The sequence below is a fragment of the Triticum dicoccoides genome, chromosome 1A (genome assembly GCF_002162155.2).
Source record: "Triticum dicoccoides isolate Atlit2015 ecotype Zavitan chromosome 1A, WEW_v2.0, whole genome shotgun sequence".
Lineage (NCBI taxonomy): Eukaryota > Viridiplantae > Streptophyta > Magnoliopsida > Poales > Poaceae > Triticum > Triticum dicoccoides.
This window is the reverse complement of record NC_041380.1, coordinates 455703269-455726361: the sequence shown is the minus strand read 5'-3', so window position 1 is coordinate 455726361 and position 23093 is coordinate 455703269. Positions and strand designations below refer to the sequence as shown.

General features: G+C 45.7%; 2 protein-coding genes across 2 annotated transcripts; both read right to left on the bottom strand.

The window, feature by feature from the left end:
• Positions 1-10173: 10173 nt before the first annotated feature.
• LOC119278521 (chitinase 2-like) lies at positions 10174-11394 on the bottom strand. Its single transcript, XM_037559865.1, has one exon. The coding sequence runs from the start codon at positions 11392-11394 to the stop codon at positions 10387-10389; it is 1008 nt and encodes a 335-aa protein (XP_037415762.1). The 3' UTR covers positions 10174-10386.
• Positions 11395-14931: 3537 nt separating this feature from the next.
• On the bottom strand, positions 14932-19424 carry LOC119301072 (endo-1,3;1,4-beta-D-glucanase-like). The gene is made up of 7 exons (XM_037577999.1): positions 19208-19424; positions 19096-19117; positions 17427-17553; positions 16914-17004; positions 16731-16820; positions 16554-16651; positions 14932-15264 (listed from the first exon to the last, which is right to left on the bottom strand). Exons 1-7 carry the CDS (start codon positions 19359-19361, stop codon positions 15124-15126), a joined length of 723 nt encoding a protein of 240 aa, XP_037433896.1. The 5' UTR covers positions 19362-19424; the 3' UTR covers positions 14932-15123.
• Positions 19425-23093: the final 3669 nt, after the last annotated feature.

Here is a 23093-nt window from a genome sequence, read left to right as displayed (position 1 = left end):
TCTTCACCCTTTTTTAAATTTTATCTTTTGGCAAGCACAACATGTTGGAAAGATCCTGGTATATATGGCTAATTGGATGTGAGTTTTCATGAACTATTATTGTTGACATTACCCTTGAGGTAAAATTTTGGGAGGCAAAACTATAAGCCCCTATCTTTCTCTGTGTCTGATTAAAACTCCATACCCATAAGTATTGCGTGAGTGTTAGCCATTGTGAAAGACTATATGCTAGTTGAGTATGTGGACTTGCTGAAAAGCTCTTATATATTGACTCTTTCCTATGTTATGATAAATTGCAATTGCTCCAATGACTGAGATTATAGTTTGTTAGTTTTCAATGAAGTTTATGATTCATAGTTGAAATTGTGATTGAATTGTTACTCTAGCATAAGAGATCATATGACAAGAATTATATAAGTTGTTGTTCTAAGAATGATCATGATGCCCTCATGTCCGTATTTTATTTTTATCGACACCTCTATCTCTAAACATGTGGACATATTTTTCGATTTCAGCTTTCGCTTGAGGACAAATGAGGTCTAAGCTTGGGGGAGTTGATACGTCCATTTTGCATCATGCTTTTATATTGATATTTATTGCATTATGGGCTATTATTACACATTATGTCACAATACTTATGCCTATTCTCTCTTATTTTACAAGGTTTACATAAAGAGGGAGAATGCCGGCAGCTGAGATTCTGGGCTGGAAAAGGAGCAAATATTAGAGACCTATTCTGCACAGCTCCAAAAGTCCTGAAACTTCATAGAAGTCATTTTCAGAATATATAAAAAATACTGAGCGCAAGAAGTTCACCAGGGGGGCCACACCCTGCTCACGAGGGTGGGGGCGCGCCCCCTACCTCGTGGGCCCCCTGGTGGCCCTTCGATGTCCATCTTCTGCTATATGGAGTCTTTCGACGAGGAAAAAAATCATAAGCCATCTTCCCGGACGAGACTCCGCCGCTTCGAGGCGGAACCTTGGCAGAACCAATCTAGGGCTCTGGCGGAGCTGTTCTGCCGGGGAAACTTCCCTCCGGGAGAGGGAAATCATCGCCATCGTCATCACCAATGCTCCTCTCATCGGGAGAGGGCAATCTCCATCAACATCTTCACCAGCACCATCTCCTCTCAAAACCCTAGTTCATCTCTTGTATCCAATTCTTGTCTCTAAGCCCGAGATTAGTACCTGTGGGTTGCTAGTAGTGTTAATTACTCCTTGTAGTTGATGCTAGTTGGTTTATTTGGTGGAAGATCATATGTTCAGATCCTATATGCATATTAATACCCCTCTGATTATGAACATGAATATGCTTTGTGAGTAGTTACGTTTGTTCCTGAGGACATGGGAGAAGTCTTGCTAGTAGTAGTCATGTGAATTTGGTATTCGTTCGATATTTTGATGAGATGTATGTTGTCTCTCCTCTAGTGGTGTTATGTGAACGTCGACTACATGACACTTCACCATTATTTGGGCCTAGAGGAAGGCATTGGGAAGTAATAAGTAGATGATGGGTTGCTAGAGTGACAGAAGCTTAAACCCTAGTTTATGCGTTGCTTCGTAAGGGGCTGATTTGGATCCATATGTTTCATGCTATGGTTAGGTTTACCTTAATACTTTTGTTGTAGTTGCGGATTCTTGCAATAGAGGTTAATCATAAGTGGGATGCTTGTCCAAGTAAGGACAGTACCCAAGCACCGGTCCACCCACATACCAAGTTATCAAAGTACCGAACGCGAATCATATGAACGTGATGAAACCTAGCTTGACGATATTCTCATGTGTCCTCTGGAGAGCTTTACATCATATAAGACTTTGTCCAGGCTTGTCCTTTGCTACAAAAAGGATTGGGCCACCTTGCTGCACTTTATTTACTTTTGTTACTTGTTACTCGTTACAAATTATCCTATCACAAAACTATCTGTTACCTATTATTTCAGTGCTTGCAGAGAATACCTTGATGAAACCGCTTATCATTTCCTTCTGCTCCTCGTTAGGTTCGACACTCTTACTTATCGAAAGGACTACGATAGATCCCCTATACTTGTGGGTCATCAGGACTTGAGCGTGATCTCCTACTGGATTGATACCTTGGTTCTCAAAAACTGAGAGAAATACTTACGCTGCTTTACTGCATCACCCTTTCTCTTCAAGGAAAAACCAACGCAGTGCTCAAGAGGTAGCAAGTAGGATTTCTGGCGCCGTTCCCGGGGAGATTCGCGCCAAGTCAAGTCAAGATTTGACTCCCGACAACGCCATTTCTGGCACCGTTGCCGAAGAGTCTACGCACAAGTCAAGACATACCAAGTACCCATCACAAACTCTTACCCCTCGCATTACATTATTTACCATTTTCCTCTCATTTTCCTCTCCCCCACTTCACCCTTGCCGTTTTATTCGCCCCTCTTTTCCGTTCGTCGCTTTCTCACTTGCCTTGTCGTTATGGCTAGTCCCCTATCTTCTCCGTTGTCTCCCGAGAATGAAGTTCTTAATTTTAAGCAAAGGGAGGGAGAAAATCTAAAAGACGCTTGGTATAGAATTTGCAATGCTCAAAATAGATCTACCAGGAAGCAATCTACTTCCGTTCTTCTCCGCAATTTTTATGTAGGCGCTACTCCTTGGTACAGATATATTCTCGATACCATTACCGGAGGAAATTTCTTGGGTATCCATACTTCTGATTCTTATAATTCTATGATAGATTTGTTTGGCTCACCACCTCTTTTGGTTAATAGAACTATGTTAACTTTGGAACATAAGATGCAAAGGCTTGAAATTATTGAGAATAAAGTTGCTAATGTAGAGTTGATTGAGAATTTGGATAAAAAGATCCACAACCAAATTACCCAATATGGATCTAAGGTGGGAGTTACTCTGAAAAGTTTTAAGGAAAAAGAACCCATAGTTAATGAAAGAATAGATCAAGATTCTACTAGAATCGATAAAATTGAGGGAATTATCACCAACTTGGGGCCCGCTTTTTCTTCCGTTAAAAATACCCCAAATCTCCCTACCAAAATTGCCAAGCTTGTTTATGTTCCTAAAAATAAGGGTGAATCCTCTAGTAAGGAAACTGCGGATTTAAAATCAATAAGTGTTCATCCCAATCTTTTTGCTATCATTAAGGAACCGTTTGCTACAAATGACTTTCTTGATTTTGTGCCTAGGATTTTGATAATTAATAAAAAGAAATAAACTCCTAGGGTTTATAGGTGTCTTATTGAAGAATTGCCCACCAAAGATGGCAATACCTAGATCTATCCTTGCTTTTATGCCTAGCTAGGGGCGTTAAACGATAGCGCTTGTTGGGCGGCAACCCAATTTTATTTTTATTCCTTGCTTTTTGCTCCTGTTTACTAATAAATAATTTATATAGCATCTGTTTTAGTTGTGTTTTTTCTTTTTAGTTAGTGTTTGTGCCAAGTAGAACCGTTGGGAAGACTTGGGGAAAGTCTTTTTGATCTTGCTGTAAAAAACAGAAACTTTAGTGCTCACAAGAATTGCTGCCATTTTTATTTGGAAAGTGCTATTTAGTTAATTATTTTTGTAGATGATTAATAGATAAATTCATCACGTCCAGCAATTTATTTTAGAATTTTTGGGGTTCTAGAAGTTTGCGTTAGCTATAGATTACTACAGACTGTTCTGTTTTTGACATATTCTGTTTTTCGTGTGTTGTTTGCTTGTTGATGAATCTATGGCTAGTAAAAGAGCTTATAAACCATAGATAAGTTGGAATACAGTAGGTTTAATACCAATATAAATAAAGAATGATTTCATTACAGTACCTTGAAGTGGTGTTTTGTTTTCTTTCGCAAACGGAGCTCACGAGATTTTCTATTTTGAGTTTTGTGTAGTGAAGTTTTCAAGTTTTGGGTAAAGTCTTGATGGATTATGGAACAAGGAGTGGCAAGAGCCTAAGGTTGGGGATGCCCATGACACCCCGAGGTAAAACTCAAGGACACCAAAAAGCCTAATCTTGGGGATGCCCCGGAAGGCATCCCCTCTTTCGTCTTCGTCTATCGGTAACTTTACTTGGAGCTATATTTTTATTCACCACATGATATGTGTTTTGCTTGGAGCGTCTTGTATGATTTGAGTCTTTGCTTTTTAGTTTACCACAATCATCCTTGTTGTACACACCTTTTGATAGAGACTCACATGATTTGAAATTTACTAGAATACTCTATGTGCTTCACTTATATCTTTTGAGCTATATAATTTTCGCTCTAGTTCTTCACTTATATCTTTTAGAGCCCGGCAATGGTTTTATTTTATAGAAATAATTGATCTCTTATGCTTCACTTATATTATTTTGATATTCCGTTAGAACAATATGGAAATTTGCTTTTAGGAATAATATAAAAACTTTCATAGAAGTGCATTGAATACTATGAGAAGTTTGATACTTGATAATTGTTTTGAGATATGAAGATGGTGATATTAGAGTCATGCTAGTTGAGTAGTTGTGAATTTGAGAAATACTTGTGTTGAAGTTTGTGATTCCCGTAGCATGCACGTATGGTGAACCGTTATGTGATGAAGTCGGAGCATGATTTATTTATTGATTGTCTTCCTTATGAGTGGCGGTCGGGGACGAGCAATGGTCTTTTCCTACCAATCTACCCCCCTAGGAGCATGCGCGTAATACTTTGTTTCGATAACTAATAGATTTTTGCAATAAGTATGTGAGTTCTTTATGACTAATGTTGAGTCCATGGATTATACGCACTCTCACCCTTCCACCATTGCGAGCCTCTCTAGTATCGCGCAACTTTCGCCGGTACTATAAACCCACCATATACCTTCTTCAAAACAGCCACCATACCTACCTATTATGGAATTCCCATAGCCATCCTGAGATATATTGCCATGCAACTTTCCACCGTTCCGTTATTATGACACGCTTCATCATTGTCATATTGCTTGCATGATAATATAGTTGACATCGTATTTGTGGCAAAGCCACCGTTCATAATTCTTCATACATGTCACTCATGCATCATTGCACATCCCGGTACACCGCCGGAGGCATTCACATAGAGTCATATTTTGTTCTAAGTATTGAGTTGTAATTCTTGAGTTGTAAGTAAATAAAGTGTGATGATCATCATTATTAGAGCATTGTCCCAAGTGAGGAAAGGATGATGGAGACTATGATTCCCCCACAAGTTGGGATGAGACTCCGGACGAAAAATAAACAAAAAAAGAGGCCAAAAAGAAGAAAAGGCCCGAATAAAAAATGTGAATGAGAGAAAAAGAGAGAAGGGACAATGCTACTATCCTTTTTCCACACGTGTGCTTCAAAGTAGCACCATGATCTTCATGATAAAGAGTCTCCTATGATATCACTTTCATATACTAGTGGGAATTTTTTATTATAGAACTTGGCTTGTATATTCCAATGATGGGCTTCCTCAAAATGCCCTAGGTCTTCATGATCAAGCAAGTTGGATGCACACCCACTTAGTTTCTTTTGTTGAGCTTTCATATACTTATAGCTCTAGTGCATCCATTGCATGACAATCCCTACTCACTCACATCGATATCTATTGAGGGTCATCTCCATAGCCCGTTGATACGCCTAGTTGATGTGAGACTATCTTCTCCTTTTTTTTTCTCCACAACCACTACTCTATTCCACATATAGTGCTATATCCATGGCTCACGCTCATATATTGCGTGAAGATTGAAAAAAATTGAGAACATTAAAAGTATGAAACAATTGCTTGGCTTGTCATCGGGGTTGTGCATGATTTAAATATTTTGTGTGGTGAAGATAGAGCATAGCCATACTATATGATTTTGTAGGGATAACTTTCTTTGACCATGTTATTTTGAGAAGACATAATTGCTTAGTTAGTATACTTGAAGTATTATTATTTTTATGTCAATATTAAATTTTTATCTTGAATCTTTCGGATCTGAACATTCATGCCACAATAAAGAAAAAATTACATTGAGAAATATTTTAGAAAGCATTACACATCAAAAATTCTTCTTTTATCATTTACCTACTCGAGGACGAGTAGGAATTAAGCTTGGGGATGCTTGATATGTCTCCAACGTATCTGTAATTTTTGATTGCTCCATGTTATTATATTATCTGCTTTGGATGTTAATGGGCTTTATTTTACACTTTTATATTATTTTTGGGACTAACCTACTAACCGGAGGCCCAATCCAAATTGTTGTTTTTTTTGCCTATTTTAGAGTTTCGCCGAAAAGGAATATCAAACGGAGTCCAAATGGAATGAAACCTTTAGGAACGTGATTTTCTCAACGAACATGATCCAGGAGACTTGGAGTGGGCGTCAAGAAACAATCGAGGAGGCCACGAGGCAGGGGGCGCGCCTACCCCCTGGGCACGCCCTCCACCCTCGTGGGCCCCTCATTGCTCCACTGACCTACTTCTTCCTCCTATATATATATCCACGTACCCCCCAAACATCCAGGAGCACCATGAAACCTAATTCCACCGCCACAACCTTCTGTACCCGAGAGATCCCATCTCAGGGCCTTTTTCGGAGCTTCGCCAGAGGGGGCATTGATCACGGAGGGCCTCTACATCAACTCCATGGCCTCTCCGGTGATGTGTGAGTAGTTTACTTCAGACCTTCGGATACATAGCTAGTAGCTAGATGGCTTCTTCTCTCTCTTTGGATCTCAATACAAAGTTCTCCTGGATCTTCTTGGAGATCTATTTGATGTAATCTTCTTTTGCGGTGTGTTTGTCGAGATCCAATAAATTGTGGGTTTATGATCCAGATTATCTATGAACAATATTTGAATCTCCTCTGAATTCTTTTATGTATGATTGGTTTATCTTTGCAAGTCTCTTTGAATTATCAGTTTGGTTTGGCCTACTAGATTGATCTTTCTTGCAATGGGAGAAGTGCTTAGCTTTGGGTTCAATCTTGCGGTGTCCTTTTCCAGTGACAGCAGGGGCAGCAAGGCACGTATTGTATTGTTGTCATCGAGGATAAAAAGATGGGGTTTATATCATATTGCATGAGTTTATCCCTGTACATCATGTCATCTTACTTAAAGCATTACTCTGTTCTTATGAACTTAATACTCTAGATGCATGCTGGATAGCAGTCGATGTATGGTGTAATAGTAGTAGATGCAGAATCGTTTCGGTTTACTTGTCGCGGACGTGATGCCTATATACATGGTCATACTTAGATATTCTCATAACTATGCTCAATTCTATCAATTGCTCGACAGTAATTCGTTTACCCACCGTAATACTTATGCTCTTGAGAGAAGCCACTAGTGAAACCTATGGCCCCCGGGTCTATCTTCCATCATATTAATATTCCAACACTTAGCTATTTTTATTGCCGTTTATTTTACTTTGCATCTTTATTTATCTTTATCATAAAAATACAAAAAATATTATCTTATCATATCTATCAGATCTCACTCTCGTAAGTGATCGTGAAGGGATTGACAATCCCTTTATCGCATTGGTTGCGAGGTTCTTATTTGTTTGTGTAGGTGCATGGGACTTGAGCGTGATCTCCTACTGGATTGATACCTTGGTTCTCAAAAACTGAGGGAAATACTTACGCTACTTTACTGCATCACCCTTTCCTCTTCAAGGAAAAACCAACGCAGTGCTCAAGAGGTAGCAAGAAGGATTTTTGGCGCCGTTGCCGGGGAGATTCGCGCTAAGTCAAGTCAAGATTTGACTCCTGACAACGAGCCATTTCTGGCACCGTTGCCAGAGAGTCTACGCACAAGTCAAGACATACCAAGTACCCATCAGAAACTCTTGTCCCTCGCATTACATTATTTGTCATTTGCCTCTCGTTTTCCTCTCCCCCACTTCACCCTTGTCGTTTTATTCGCTCTCTCTTTTCCGTGTTGGACACATCTGGACAACCCCATATCCGCTCTATATTTGGGTTGGATATAAGGGACGCCGGACAACCCGGATGTTTGATTCCCATTTGAGACGCCCGATTGGATCACATTTTCATAATTGGTCAGTAACCGGACGGGCCACCCAGGCGTTTTAGGCCGATTTGGGGGGCCGGTTGTAGGTGCTCTTAATCATAATGCATTCACTCCTTTGGCAAGTCGAGGGACTAAAAAACGTAACCTCAACTAGTTAATCCGACGTGTATATCACAATTGTCGATGTTGCATCCTCGTTAACAGGTTTAGGGTATCTGCAATGTGCACTTCTAAGACGAACACGATATCCGTCTACGGACGTGTCCCCGCACTGTGATACAGTAGCCGACCATCCAACTCTATTCAACACATTTTAAATGGAAATTGAACAAATCAAACAATGTTTATGCAAACCGAACAATGTTCATTTAAATTGAATCAAATTCGTTACATTTTTGACATATTTCAATTAACCAAAAGCAGACATGTTTTAGCCTAGTTTAAATCTTCATATTCCACATCCTTTTTCCCATTTCCGGAAAGCTCAACCGTCATGAGCTTCGAAAAGTGAGGTTGTGGGTCGCCACCGAGAAGAGTAGAACATGGGACACGGTCCACAGGACACCAGACATGTCCACATCCGTGTCGCACATCCTATTGTCACTGGAGTCCGTTGTGTGGACGTCGCCGATCATGGTGAGGTCCATGATCCAGGTGGATGTGTCGGCCTCGTGGTTGTTGCGGCTGGGCGCGTAGCACATGGGCGTCGTGACCGATGTGGAGCTACCGACGTCCATGATCGCCTACACCTGCCCCGTGTCCGTCTCCGCGTTGCTCTTCGTGAACAGGGCGTCAGTCTCTGCCCGCAGGACTCGCAGTCGCCATCGCTCGTGGCGGATCTTGCGGGCGCTGCACATGGACTTGTACAACGTCCGTTGCTCATCCAGGAAGGCCAGATTCTCTGCCAACAAAATTCGCCATCCTCGACAAAGACAAAGTATAATAAAAAAACATCTGATTTGTCATGGGTAAAAGACGTTAAATGAATAGTGAAGTCCTTTGAATAATGCTATTTTTTGAAACCATAACCCGGAAAGTGGTAGTAGTTTTAGAGAGCTGCTATACGCACGACAGAAATCCATACGATTTCTGTACGACCAGACTCATCTGGTGGTGTGGGCCCAAACCTCGTGAAACGTGCCTGTGTCTTGTGGTATGAAAATCGTACAAAAAGTGATCGTACGCAAGGCAGTTTCGATAGTTTTATGCTATTCACTCAAGGTAAAAACACCAGTGGTGCTTGAACTTGCCATGGATGTTCACTTTGGTGCCTAAACTTGAAAAATACATCGAACTGGTTCTACAACTTGGCATGAACGGGCAAATACGGTGCTAATGTTGTCTGTAGACGTAATATGCATCGACGTGGCAATGTATATGGCTGACGTGTCACTGACCTGGCGTGGGGCCCATTCGTAATTACGAAATAAAAATTCTTAAGCACTATATGACTCTATGAGTAGTGGGCCCGCCTGTCAGTAATTAGGAAAATTAACATAAAATACACTGCATGAATCGAATCTGCTACCTGCCCCTTGGGCGATGCATGCGCTAGCCACTCCAACCAACATATTTTGCTGACATGGAAAGTCCCTCAGATTTTATGTACTTAAACAAAAAAACTCTTATGTACATATAAATTGAGTGGCCTATTTTAATAATAAATACATGTTTGGTATAGTGGCTAGCGCAACTAGCTGGCAGTCATCCGGTTTGTTGCACTTTTTCATTCTTCATATTAATTTTCTAATGTACTGACAGATGGGCCCATTAGTCATAGAGTTGTATATAGTACTCAAGTATTCTCTCGGTCCCAAAATTTTTGTCTTAGATTTGTCTAAATATTAGACAAATCTAAGACAAGAATTTTGGGACAGAAGGAGTAATAATTATGTTTTCTAGCTATAGTTGGGCCCCACATCATGTCAGTGCCACGTCATCCATATACGGTGACACGTGGATGCACTTTATGTCTGCGGATGGGATTAACACCGTATTTACACGTTCGTGCCAAGTTTTAGAATTTCAAGTTCAAACACTAAACTGAACATCCATGACAAGTTAAAGCACCACTAGCCTATTTACCTCTATTCACTCCGACACTGTCGCGAGGCCATCGTACCGGTGCGACACCAGCTGCACCAGCTCCCGTGAATCGTTCGTCTCGTCTCGTTTGCTCTCATGTCGTCTTCAAAAGTCTTGTCAGAGTTTTCCATAACCAGGGTCATTCCATCATTATTCGAGTATTATAGCTACAGCCGAGTTTATTAAGCCTTAGCAGGCCGAAAGAAATGCTGGCTGACGCGCGCGAGCTTTCACGGATCGAGGCAACACGCTCGTCACCTTAGACAGTAGAGAAGAGAACTCCTGGAATCACACATACATGAATCACATGCTGACACTGGTACACGCCGGCGTTTTTCACTGCGCCGCGAGCCCAGCCGAGGCGCCGCTGGTGAACGGCCTCTGGTTGTTGCAGTCGAGGTTGCTCCCATAGCCGACGCCGAGGACGTCGCAGTAGCGCTTGTAGAACCCGATCCTGTCGGCCACCCGAGGGTCCTGCCCACGCCCGCACTCCAGCCCGCCGTTGATGATGTTGGTGATCACGCCGTACCCGGGCACCCGGCCGGCCGCGTTGTCCGCGGCCGTCGGCGTCCACCGCCCCGTGATCACCGCGTGCGACGACGGCTTGTTCGCCTGCGGGGTCATCCAGAACCACAGCGCCGTCTTGAACGACACCACCGGGTCGGCCGCCACCAGGTCCGGGTTGCTCAGCAGGTCCACGCCGATCGCGCGCCCCGCCGGGCCGTAGTTGTAGTTGAAGGAGAGCTGCATGGGGCCGCGGCCGTAGTAGCGCCTGCCGGGCGCGCACGGCCACTCCGGCCTCGGCTGGCAGTAGTCGGACGGCGGGTTGCGCTCCTGCTTGAAGCAGTAGCCCCACGAGAAGGGGCCGTCGGGCGCGGTCGGCCACCCGCCGGTGGTCTCGTGGGAGGTCTGGCCCAGGAAGGCGGCCACCTCCCGCCTTCGCGTCTCGACGCTCAGCCCCTCGGACGTGCCGGCGAAGGCCGGGAACGCGGCGGCCGCGGCGAGGAACGCCTCGTAGGTGTAGAACCCGCGGGCGAGGCACGCGGCGTCGTTGCGGTGGAGGAGGAGCCGCTCGAAGAGGTCCTTGGACACGATGGACGCCACGCCCTGGCCGCCGGGAGCGGGGCAGCCGCTGCACTGGCTCTGGCAGCCGGCTCCGCACCAGTCGGAGCCGCTGCCGCAGAACCCGAAACGGCTGCAGCAGAGGCAGTTGGGGCACGTCGCGCCGCCGGCCTGCGAGCCGCAGGTCTGGGCGCGAGCGTTCGTGGCGAGCGCCGCGGCCAGGACGGCCAGAATGGCCGTCGCCGCCGTGGCTAGACTCGGAGCAGCTCTCGGTGCCGACATGGTTTGGTGTTTGCTGCCGGATAAGGCGCGATGTGCCGTCCTTTTATTGACCAGTTCTGGGGGTCAATCGACGAGAAAAGTCGTCGGCTGCTAGAGTTTTTACTTTTTATTTAGGGCATGTGAGCTCGATCGGCTTTGGCCGCGCGCCACGTTCATCGAACATGCAACATCACGTCCTGTGCTTACTTTGATTCAAAGACTTTTCTTCGATTCGCAGCCTGAAATCTTATCTTATATTAGTATATAATGGCAGGACAAAAGTGTTAGCAGCCGGCCACGTGAGCGAACTGGTGATCTATAGTGTACTGTGTATGAGTGTATGCTCTGGTTCTTTTTTACTTCGCGTATTATATTTATGTCAAATCAAACTTAACAAAATTTGATCAAATTTATATAAAAAATTATTAACGTCTAGAACACCAAATATACTTTCTCCGTTCCAAAATAAGTGACTCTATATTATACTAATTTTGTACTAAAGCTAGTATAAAGTTGAGTCACTTATTTTGAGACGGAGAGAGTATATACTATGAAACTACATTTCATAATAAATCTAAAAATGTTAATTTGGTATTGTGTTGATGCTTTTCTCTACAAGTTTAGTTAAATTAAAGATATTTTAACTTTGGATAAAACTTATACACAGATTAAAAAGAGCCGGAGGGAGGGAGTACTATACTACAGTTTATTAGGGGCTGCGATCCGGTTGCCTGCAAAGCGGTTAACAATGCTGCCCTGTTTCTAGAGGATTTTTATTGAATCGATGTGTCCTAGGTGGCTCAGAAGTTCCCTTGTTGAGCAGAACTCAACGAGCGCCAGCCCAGTAAGGCAAAGAACAGTGCACCAGTTCACTGCACTGCAAGTGCAAAAAAATGAACTCACTGGGGCGCAACTGTGCAGTGAACTAAGCGCAAGCATAAATATCAGCTCCCAAAACTGCAAATTGTAGAAAACTAGACTTAAACGTATGCATAGCTGCAGGGATGCGAGCGTGTTAATATAGGGCTCAAGGTCAAGAGATTACAAAGGTTAGTTAGGCTAGGATTGATCTCCAAGTAATCTAACAAACTATGGGATCATATCTCTAAGCCTAACCATATTACAACAACCATACACACGCACACGTCATAATACAATGTTTAACACTCCCCCTCAATCACAACTTTCTAAGTTGAGATTGTGCCTAAAAGCTTCTAATTGCCGCAAGGTGAGAGGTTTAGTAAACCCATCCGCCACCTGATCACCCGTAGGTATGAACCTGATATTCAGCAGTTTATCAGCCACTCTTTCTCGAACAAAGTGGTAGTCAATTTCAATATGCTTCGTCCTGGCATGGAACATAGGATTAGCAGACAAATAGGTTGCACCAAGATTGTCACACCAAAGTGATGCTGCTCTTGGGTGAGAAACACCCAACTCTGTTAGCAAATTCTGAACCCAGATAATCTCTGCAGTGGCATTAGCTAACGCCTTGTACTCAGCTTCTGTACTTGACCTGGATACAGTTGGCTGCTTGCGAGCACTCCAAGAAATCAGATTACTGCCAAGAAACACTGCAAAGCCTCCTGTTGATCTTCTATCATCAGGACATCCTGCCCAATCTGCATCTGAAAAAGCACTTACAAGCATCGAGTCTGACTTTCCAATTTTCAGTCCATGACTCTAGGTCCCTTGAAGATATCTAAGTATCCTCTTTACTGCAGTCCAATGTGCACTAGTAGGAGCATGTAAGAACTGACATACTTTATTTACTGAATATGAGATATCTGGTCTAGTTAATGTCAAATACTGTAATGCTCCTACAATACTTCTGTACCTGGTGGAGTCCTCTGCTCCAAGGATCTCTCCATCATGAAGAGACATTTTCTCAGAGGTAGACAAAGGTGTAGATGACGGCTTACATCCTTTCATGCCCATTCTCTGAAGTATTTCCTGCACATATTTTCCTTGTGACAACACAATTCCATCTTTTGCATTCTTTACCTCAATTCCAAGGAAGAAGTGAAGACTACCAAGATCCTTAAATGCAAACTCCTTGCTCAAGTCCATAAGAAGAGCTTCAACTGCTTTAGATGATGAACTAGTGACAACTATATCATCAACATAAATAAGCATAAAAATGGTTATCCCACGTCGGTGATAGAAAAACAATGAGGTATCTCCCTTTGAGGGAGTAAATCCAAGTGATTGTAACTTAGAGGAGAGCCGAGAGTACCAAGCTCTAGGTGCTTGTTTTAGTCCATACAGTGCCTTATCAAGTTTGCAAATATGACGTGGTGCATTTGGATTCTCATACCCAGGAGGTTGTCTCATGAATACTTCCTCTTCCAGAACATCATGCAAGAACGCGTTCTTTACATCTAGTTGTCTTATGCACCAACCTCTAGATACTGCAACTGAAAGAATCAATCTAATAGTAGCAGCTTTTACCACTGGACTAAATGTATCCTCATAGTCAATCCCATACCTCTGCTTAAATCCTTTAGCAACCAGACGTGCCTTGTATCTGTCAATGGTGCCATCAGATTTCCTCTTTACCTTATAGACCCATTTGCAGTCAATTACATTTCTGCCTCTGGCTGGTGGAACTAGACGCCAAGTTTTGTTCTTCATTAAAGCAGCATACTCTTCATCCATTGCCTCACTCCAACGAGGTTCACCCAATGCTTCTCCAAAAATTTGTGGTTCACCTGTTGCACAAAACGAGCCCCAACGTACATAGCCATCTTTATATATTTTAGGTTTAACAATACCACTTTGAGACCTGGTGTTGGAGCGCACAGGAGGTGGCGGAGCTGGTCGATCAAGTTGTTGTAGAAGATGATTTGAAGAAGACGACACGGCTGCACCAGAATCATCCGCAGAAGATCCTTGAGAGAGCTCCTGTAGCGGATCCAGATCGGGAGACGGGATCGCCTCTGGAGAAGAGCGCTCCAGGTGGCGGCGGCCGTCGTGCAGTTGCTGACCTGCAGGAGCACTTCACGAGAAAGGGAAGCGATAAAAAACGAGAGCACCTGCTGGTCCTGGGTAACCCAGATGGCGTGCTCTGGGTTGGCGGCGACGGTGACCTCCTTCTTGCCGGCGACGTCCTTCTCCGTGCGGATCTCGGCGTCGGTTTCCTTCTGGGAACCGTCCAGGAACCCCATCATGCCCGCCGCGCGAACATGCGGTAGTACCTGCGCCCTCCAGACAAGGAAGTTCTCACGGTTCAGCTTTTCCGTGATGGTATGGCCGAGGGATGCGAGGGAAGGTGTGGCCATGGCGGAGGAGGACGATGAAGACATCTAGATGCGATGGAAGGGAGCGGCTCTGTATACCATGTAGAAAACTAGGCTTAAGCGTATGCATAGCTGCAGGGACGCGTGCGTGTTAATATAGGGCTCAAGGCCAAGAGATTACAAGGGTTAGTTAGGCTAGGATTGATCTCCAAGTAATCTAACAAACTATGGGATCATATCTCTAAGCCTAACCATATTACAACAACCATACACACGCACACGTCATAATACAATGTTTAACACAAATATCACATTTCGTTACAGTACAATACTATTTCCTCTGTTCATAAATATAAGATGTTTCGGATATTTCAATATAGAATACATACGGACCAAAGTAAGTGAACAAACACGCTAAAAGGTGTCTATATACATTTGATTCACAAAAAAAAAATAGAACGGAGGGAGCACATTTCAGTGGATACATAAGCAGACTCCCAAATTGGGGCTGCTACTTCAGGTTCTCGTTAAACCAGCTGGTCATGTCCACCGTGGCTTGCTCGGCCCACTTGACAGCAGATGCGTCATCGCTGTTGTATCTCACAGTCCACCCATGGGACACACCAGGGTAGATCTTGACAAAGTGACGAATCTGCAGGCCTAAATATTAATGTCAAGTTGTTTCTCTAAAATAAATCATATCCGGATGAAAGGTTTCGAGCTCTACTTCTGCAATGATCTCCTATCGATAATGTGTTTCTCCAATCAGTCCACAACCTACAGTACTTTATGACATCTTTCTCCGTTTTCCATCATGAACACACACTTTCAAGAAACAGTAGGTCAGCAGCATAATAACATTAGGTCACTGAGAAATGATGTTCTACCATGCACGGGATATCCCGTGCATGGCTAAGCCATCCATTTCTTGGAGATACGGACGCATGCAAATGTGGCCTACTCTATTTTCATCGCATGTTGCTTATTCAATTGAATTTATTCCCTCCCATTCTACCACTTTTGTTTCTTGTCACATCAACCATTTATTACTATGCTTCATCCACAGAATGCACAGAAGCTATGCTTTGTCCATCGTATCATGTCTTGCTCCACCCTCACATGTTTTTTCACGTGTTTACAAATTAGAAATCATTTTATCTTATAAACCAAAATTTCAATAGAAGATGCATCTGCATATTTGTGCTTCTCGTGACGAGGGCTTTCAAACAAAAACATTCTCGAATATATTTCGACAAATTTTAAAAATCAAAATTTGAAACATGATGAAACTTTATTAAACATGGTCCCGTTTAAAATTTCACTAAAATATTTTCGAGTCTGATCTTGTTTAAAAGGTCTCATCACGATTATTAAAAATATGCAAACAAATCATAAATCAAACTTGAGGTTCATAATCTATGTGGGTTTCAAATATCCTCAACTTAAAATATAGTACTAATTGAGTAGGAGAAAAGAGATAGGCTGATAGGTAGAGTAGGTTATTCACCTGACTTTGTCAGACACACTTTCAAGAATACATCTGACATGGTGGGTAGGTGATGCATGCACGGTATATACCGTGCACGGTAGATAATCCGCTCTCTTAGGTCACTAGCATATGAACCTAAAACAAGTTCATTTGGTCACTAGCATATGAACCTAAAACAAGTTCATTTGGTCACTAGCATATGAACCTAAAGCTGTAGAGGCTTGATGGCTCTTAATATGAAACGGCGGGAGTACATGATTTGGGAAGAAGCATATGATGCCATGGAAATTCGAAGGTGCACCTGCTACAGGCTGACAATAATAAAATCTCACAACATTCTGATGAGATACAGTTTGGCACCGGGACGGTTTCAAATTTAACAGCTTGGTTTGGTCTTGGTCATATCACATGTTATAGACTTGAAGATCGGGTTGTTCGAAATGAAAACTTACCCCTGAGTCGGACAAAATCTGCTCGAACTGCTTGACCAATTCAGGTGGGGACATAAAGTCTGTTTCAGCTCCAAGTATGGCAATGGGGCATTTCGTCTCTGACATATAGCACATGCCGTAGTGTAAGAATTTGAAGTGTTTCAAATAGAACAACATTAGCGAGTCTCTGAAATCTACCTTTTATATCATCAACACTAACAAAAGAAGGGTGTGACATAGCAGCTGCTTGGATCTCATTAGCCTTCGCTAACTCGGTAACTAGCTTTGCTGATATGTGGAGAAAATAAACACAATGCTCAGAAGGCTATAACTTCTATTTTTGAGTTCAGATATAAAGAAAGACATGAGTTCTTAGCTTACCACCCCAGCAATAACCCGCAGCCCCAATACTAGACGCTCCTTGTTCCTTTAGAGTGGCAATTATTCGTTTTGCCTCTTCAAATTCCTTTTCCTGCATAACGGACCAATTTATTCATGTACTAGATAGATTAACATTTTGACAAAGAAGAATCAAAATGGGACTGGTGGGAGGACACCACCCGATTTTATTCCTATGAGGTGAGGAGGCTCATTCCCGGACAGGTTAAGTGTGACATCTCCAATTTAGCCATCTGACCGGCCAAGACAAGAGAGTTGTTTCTCCAGTTTGGAGAAACCGAACAGGAGAATATCATACATCTTCTTATGTAGTCATTTCAAGCTGCCAAATGCTGTTAGACTTGGACCTATTGGTTTTATCATCATTTCCCCACCCTTGGTTACTTAGTCTTTAGCTGACACTGTGTAAACTGAAATCAGGTGGCCTGAAGTCCTGAACGTTTATTATACAAAAATAAAAGGAGCAAGGTTGCAGGGAATCAGGGGACAACAAACCGGGGCATGATCCTTTATCCACGCTGGAAATGGTCTATCGGCGTTTTCGTGTGAATATGGCTCCCCATGTAAGAAATCTGGCACCACAACCAGGTATCCGGACGAAGCGACTTTATCAGCTATCTTCCTTCATGAGATAAGAAATTTCATCAGAATCCGTTTTTTTCTTAGGCAATCAGAATCCGTTCATGGTGAGACTTATTGGTTGCTGTAAATTTTCGTAGCCCGTCATAAATAAAAGGATAAAAAGGCGGTAAAAACCATATTCCGGTGGAACAGCAGCACTAAAATACCAACCCCAAACTGTGTTAAGAACACTGAGGAAAGGGAGTATTTAACCAAAAACTACCACATTTCACGGAAACGTGTCGAAAAACTACCACTTTATGATTTTGTGCGAAAAACTACCACTTTTTTCCTAATCCGTGGCAAAAAACTACCAAGTTGCGAAATCGCTCGCTTCGCCCGCGCTAAGCACAAAACTGACCGCTTGGGCCCACAAACCAGGTGCCAGCGTGGCCATCCGGCCCGGCCAGCCGTCCGGCCGGCGAGCTGGAGCTCCACCGCACCCCCAGCTCTTCCTTCCTTGGCTCCCCCCTCACCCGAGCACACCTGTGACGCGCCGCTGCAACGGTCATCTTCGCCGCCAAGCCGCGCCTCTGCCTTTGTCCCGTTCGCACGCCGACGGCAGCGGTGCTCTTCGATGCGTGTTGGGGAGGTTCCGACTAGGGCGCTGGCGGGGGGAGGGCCAAGACCGTCCTCGGCGTCGGCCCAGACGACGTCGTCAGCCTTGGCGGGGCGCGCCCAGGCGGCAAAATCGACTAGATGCGCGCGCGGGCGAAAACGGGGCGGGGCGCCAGCGGCCGCGGCGAGGAGCTGGCCAGGGAGCAGCGGAGCGGGAGCTGGGCCCAGCCAGGGCGAGAGGGAGGGCGCGCGCGGCGCAGGTGCGGGAGGACGTGGGCGCGCACGCTGGCGGGAGTGCGCGGCGGCAGGCGTGGCGCGTGCGCGTGCAGAGCACGCCGCAGGGAGTGGAAGAGGAGGCCGGGCGCGGCCGAACATGGCCGCGGGACGCGAGCGGGCGAGGTCGGCCAGGGTCAGGATCTCGCCAGGACCCCCCTCCTCCGCCCGCTCGGGGCCGCCGCGGGCGCCGGCGCGCCGGGCATGTCCTCCAGGAGATGGCCGAGCGCTTCGGCTGGGATCTCTCCGACGAGGATGGCTGGGGCCTCCTCGGCACCTCCTACGGCGGCCGCATCCCGAGGAAGGCCGGCCAGCGCCAGAGCACCGGCAGCGGCAGCGGCAGCAACAGAGCCCCCCGCGGCGGCGGCGCCCTGTTCGACACCGGGGCGGCCGACCCGGACGGGCTGAGGGGCCACGCTGGCACCTGGTTTGTGGGCCCAAGCGGTCAGTTTTGTGCTTAGCGCGGGCGAAGCGAGCGATTTCGCGACTTGGTAGTTTTTTGCCACGGATTAGAAAAAAGTGGTAGTTTTTCGCACAAAATCGTAAAGTGGTAGTTTTTCGACACGTTTCCGTGAAATGTGGTAGTTTTTGGTTAAATACTCGAGGAAAGGAGAATCTATTTGCCCAGGGTATGTGATGAATGCCGCAGCGCAGGGGGCTTTAGAGACCAATCTATGCTAATCAAATTCGTGGCAGTGCAAAAACATTATACCTCAGATTTGGCGCTTCAAAACCTACAAAGACAGGAGGCGAAATGCTGTTAGTTAATCGTTACTGACCCAAGCAGAGGAGCAATTTTGGAGTTCTGGTCGAGGGGGTATTACCGAAGATATCGGAGATGAGGATCACTGCGGCCTTGGACTCGGTGGAGCCAGCGACGTACGCCGCGATCCCGCCGAAGCCGTCGTCGACGACCCTGCCCTCCCCGCCGGCGGGGTTCAGCGTCGGCGGGTTCGCGCAGCACTGCGGCCTCGCCATCCTCACTCACGCCCGTCTTCTGACGGCGAAGGCTGCGCGGCGACAGAAATGTGGGGCGTGGGAGACGGACCGCGAGCACTTTGGTGGGTATTTGTTTGGAACCTGCTCACGCCGTGGTTGGGTGAGCTCACGGCTGATTCCTTTTGATGCGATGCTTCCTTCGTCGTTGGAGTCGGATGCTTTCTTGTCGCGGGTCGGCGACATTTCCCGCGACGGCCCAACCCGCTTGCTTTATTTTGGGTTTATTTTATGTCCACTTTTTTTCCAGAGTACATCAAAGACGTAGCATATTTTTATACAAGTAAATTTGCACGTGCAATGCACATCTAACCTTAGACCAAAATTTTCTTGTTCATCATAGTTAGAAGGCACATTTATTCAAATAAAATCATTTAATTCTTCACTTCATTCCGACAATTGTGCTCAACGTATTGGTCAACAGAAAATCAGAAAATTCAATACTCAGATAATGCATTGATGCTTGCTTCTACTAGCCTGGCATAAACAGGGTCCATCATTCCCGTCCCCCGCGTCGCCCTCCCTGGCGGCGACGGGGGAACCCAGATCCGGCGGCCTACAACCTTCCCACCTCCCTCCCCACCTCGCCGCCACCGGAGGAACAGCCGGCAAAGCCGGCGCCGGCTCCCGGGATGGTGGCGGCGGGGCGACTTGGCGGGATCCAGCACTTCCCCCAATCTGGTCGATCCCTTTCGGTGGTGAGGGTCCGGATCTGAGGCGGCGGCCTCGCTGGTGCGGACGGCGCTTCTTCGGCGGCGGGGAGTGCTCGTCGGTGAGGTAGGCCGGTTTCCCTCGGCTGCGCGGGCAGCGAGGTCCCGGTGGGCGCAGGTCATGGCGCAGGGAGGCCCCGGGCTCCCCTCGTCAGATCGGAGGCGATCCTGGTCCGCTCGTGATGCATGACCTTCGGCCGGCCTGGATCTCCGGGGTACACGCGCCTGCTGATGATGTGGCTGGTTCGGAGGTGGCGGCAGGGTGCTTGGCCAGGGGAAACCCTTGGCCGCCAGTGGCGGTCACGGCGTCGATGGCGTCCCGGACGCCATTCCCTCCTTGGTGGCGGCGCCGAGGCTAAACCTCCCCATTGTCAGGACCCCGACTCGATGCCACATCGATCTAGCATGTAACACCTCATATCGCTTTGCGGCCTCACGCACGGTATCCCCACGGGTGTCGCCTTACCTTTGCCCGGGACCGTTTGCGCATTTTGGCACACGTATATGATGGTGTCGCTAGCATCCATATGATAAAGAGCCCGGGCTGACATGGCTAGTCGTAAACCCAAAGTGGCACTAACTTACAGGGACAGGCATCCATGACCCAGCATCGAACGTGTCGGTCATCAGCGAGTGAATCCAGGCTGTAGCACTGGGCTAACAGGACTCCGGTGAACCGGGCTGTAGCGGGCTAGCAGGACTCCGGTATTCATCGCGTGACATTTCCCCGAAGGGACAGACACAGGATCGAAGAAGGACACATGCCGGCCTGCCTAAGTGTCCCGGAGCAGTAGCAAGCTACCAGGGCTCAGTGGAAGCACTAGGAGACATTTCCCGATAAGAGAGGCTACTAAGAATAAACAACTAGATAGTCAGATCCCACACATAGCAATACACATTACACGTACGCATAACATGCAAGTATGTGCTGTACAACATGGCATCACAGCATAACTCAACAACTCATATAGATAAAGGCTCAGAAGAGCCGTCATAGCATATATTGCAAACAGGGGTCACAAGACCCATCATACAGAGCATACAAGCAACAAGCGGAAGCATTACATGTCTGGGTACAGACATCTACAAAAGAAAAAGGCTGAAGAGCCTGACTATCTGCAACATCCGATCAAGATCGTAGCTGAGGTACTAGCTACTAGTCGAAGTCCATGGGAACACTAGTAAGACCGAAGTCTCCGCTGCAAAAACATAAATAAAGCAACATGAGTACAAAGGTACTCAGCAAGACTTACATCAGATCCTATCATACATGCACTTGTATCAAGAGGGTAACGTGGGGTTTAGTTGCAGCAAGCCAGCTTTGACTCTGTGGCTATCCTGTTCTACGACTACCAGAAACTCTTGAGGTGAAACAACGTACACGAGTCCACTAATCACCACACAATACACTACTATGGATTCATCCCCGTCTCCCTACGAGAAGGCCATCCATAGCACTCACACATGTCTTGAGCATTTTATAGTATCCACTTCAAGTTGTCTATGTACCATGTAAGCATCCAAGAAGTCCATAACCGCGGACCCGGCTATTCGAATAGATCATGTTAACCCTGCAGGGGTGTACTTCTTCACACACGCTCTCGCCACTTACCGCCATGTACACGTCATGTATCTCGGCAACCTTCAAGCGGAAGCCTGGCGAGGGTGTCGACCACGACCTGACTAACCACACAAGACTCTAGTCCAGGTTTATCGCCTATTCGGGTTCCATCCGCAAGGAGATCCGGCCGGGGTGTCGCTCACGGCCCCAAACGATGTGTACAGGGTTCCCGAGCCCACCAACCGGGTGCCACTCGGTACACCGGGCCACGTGTGCCTAGTCTGTCCCAAGCCCACCCTGCCGGGTGCCACTTGGTAGAAAAATAGCACTACCTACAAACACCAGAAACTAGTTGCGACTCCTGGACAGAGATCAAGTTGGTTAATAAGTCGAGAGGGCTTGGAGCGCCCGGAGCCCAATGTGTGGTAGTATCGAGTCATTGGACAGCATACACAGAACTCAGGGCTTAAGGACGGTTCCAGTGAGACAACCCACCATGTACTCCTACATGGCCTCTCACCGCTACCTTTACCAAATCGTGTTCACCCACTTCACTCTCAGCATCAGAACATATCGTAACACTCCAATTCATTCCCAATGAATCAGACCTGACACAACTCTAAGCAATAGCAGGCATAGCATGGTAGGAACACATCAGTGGCTTCAATCAACTCCTACACATGCTAGTGGGTTTCAACTATTTACTGTGGCAATGACAGGTCATGCAGAGGAATGGGTTCAACTACCGCAACACAAAGTAGCAGATGAATCGTTGTTGTCCTAATGCAGTAACTGAGAGCAGGAGCGAGAGACTAGGGTTTTATCGAGATGAACAAGGGGGTTTGCTTGCCTGGTAAATCAACAAGGGAGGCACTGCTTCACAGACAGGTACTCTGGAACGTCTCCGGAGCAGGACCTATCGAGAAGGAACGGTGCCGGCAATCAAAACACAATCATATGCAACAATATGATGCATGAACATGGCATGTAGATGTGATGCTGTTTGAGCTAATGCATCTAGTAAACATTTGGTTTGAAGTCCTTTTGAACCAAAGGTTCAAATGCATTTCTAATTTAAGTCTCTTATATATGCCCTAATGTGTTTTCCCATATTCAGCATGTATAAGTTGGTTTTTCATGCATGAAACTAGTACAGATGGAAAGATTGCATTTTTTTGATAATTTTTCATATATAAATTATTTTAATCTGAGCTACGGTTGAATTGTTATGAATTTTTGAAGTTTAAATCATTTTCTGGATTTTCTGAATTATTTTAATTCCAGAAAATAAATAATTGCGTCAGCATGACGTCAGCACGACGTCAGTGGTCAACGCGGCTGTCCAGGTCAAATCTGACGTGTGGGACCCACACGTCAGTGACAGGGGGGTTAACAGGGGTTAATTTAATTTAATTAAAAGGTTAGGGGGGGTCGGGCCCACTG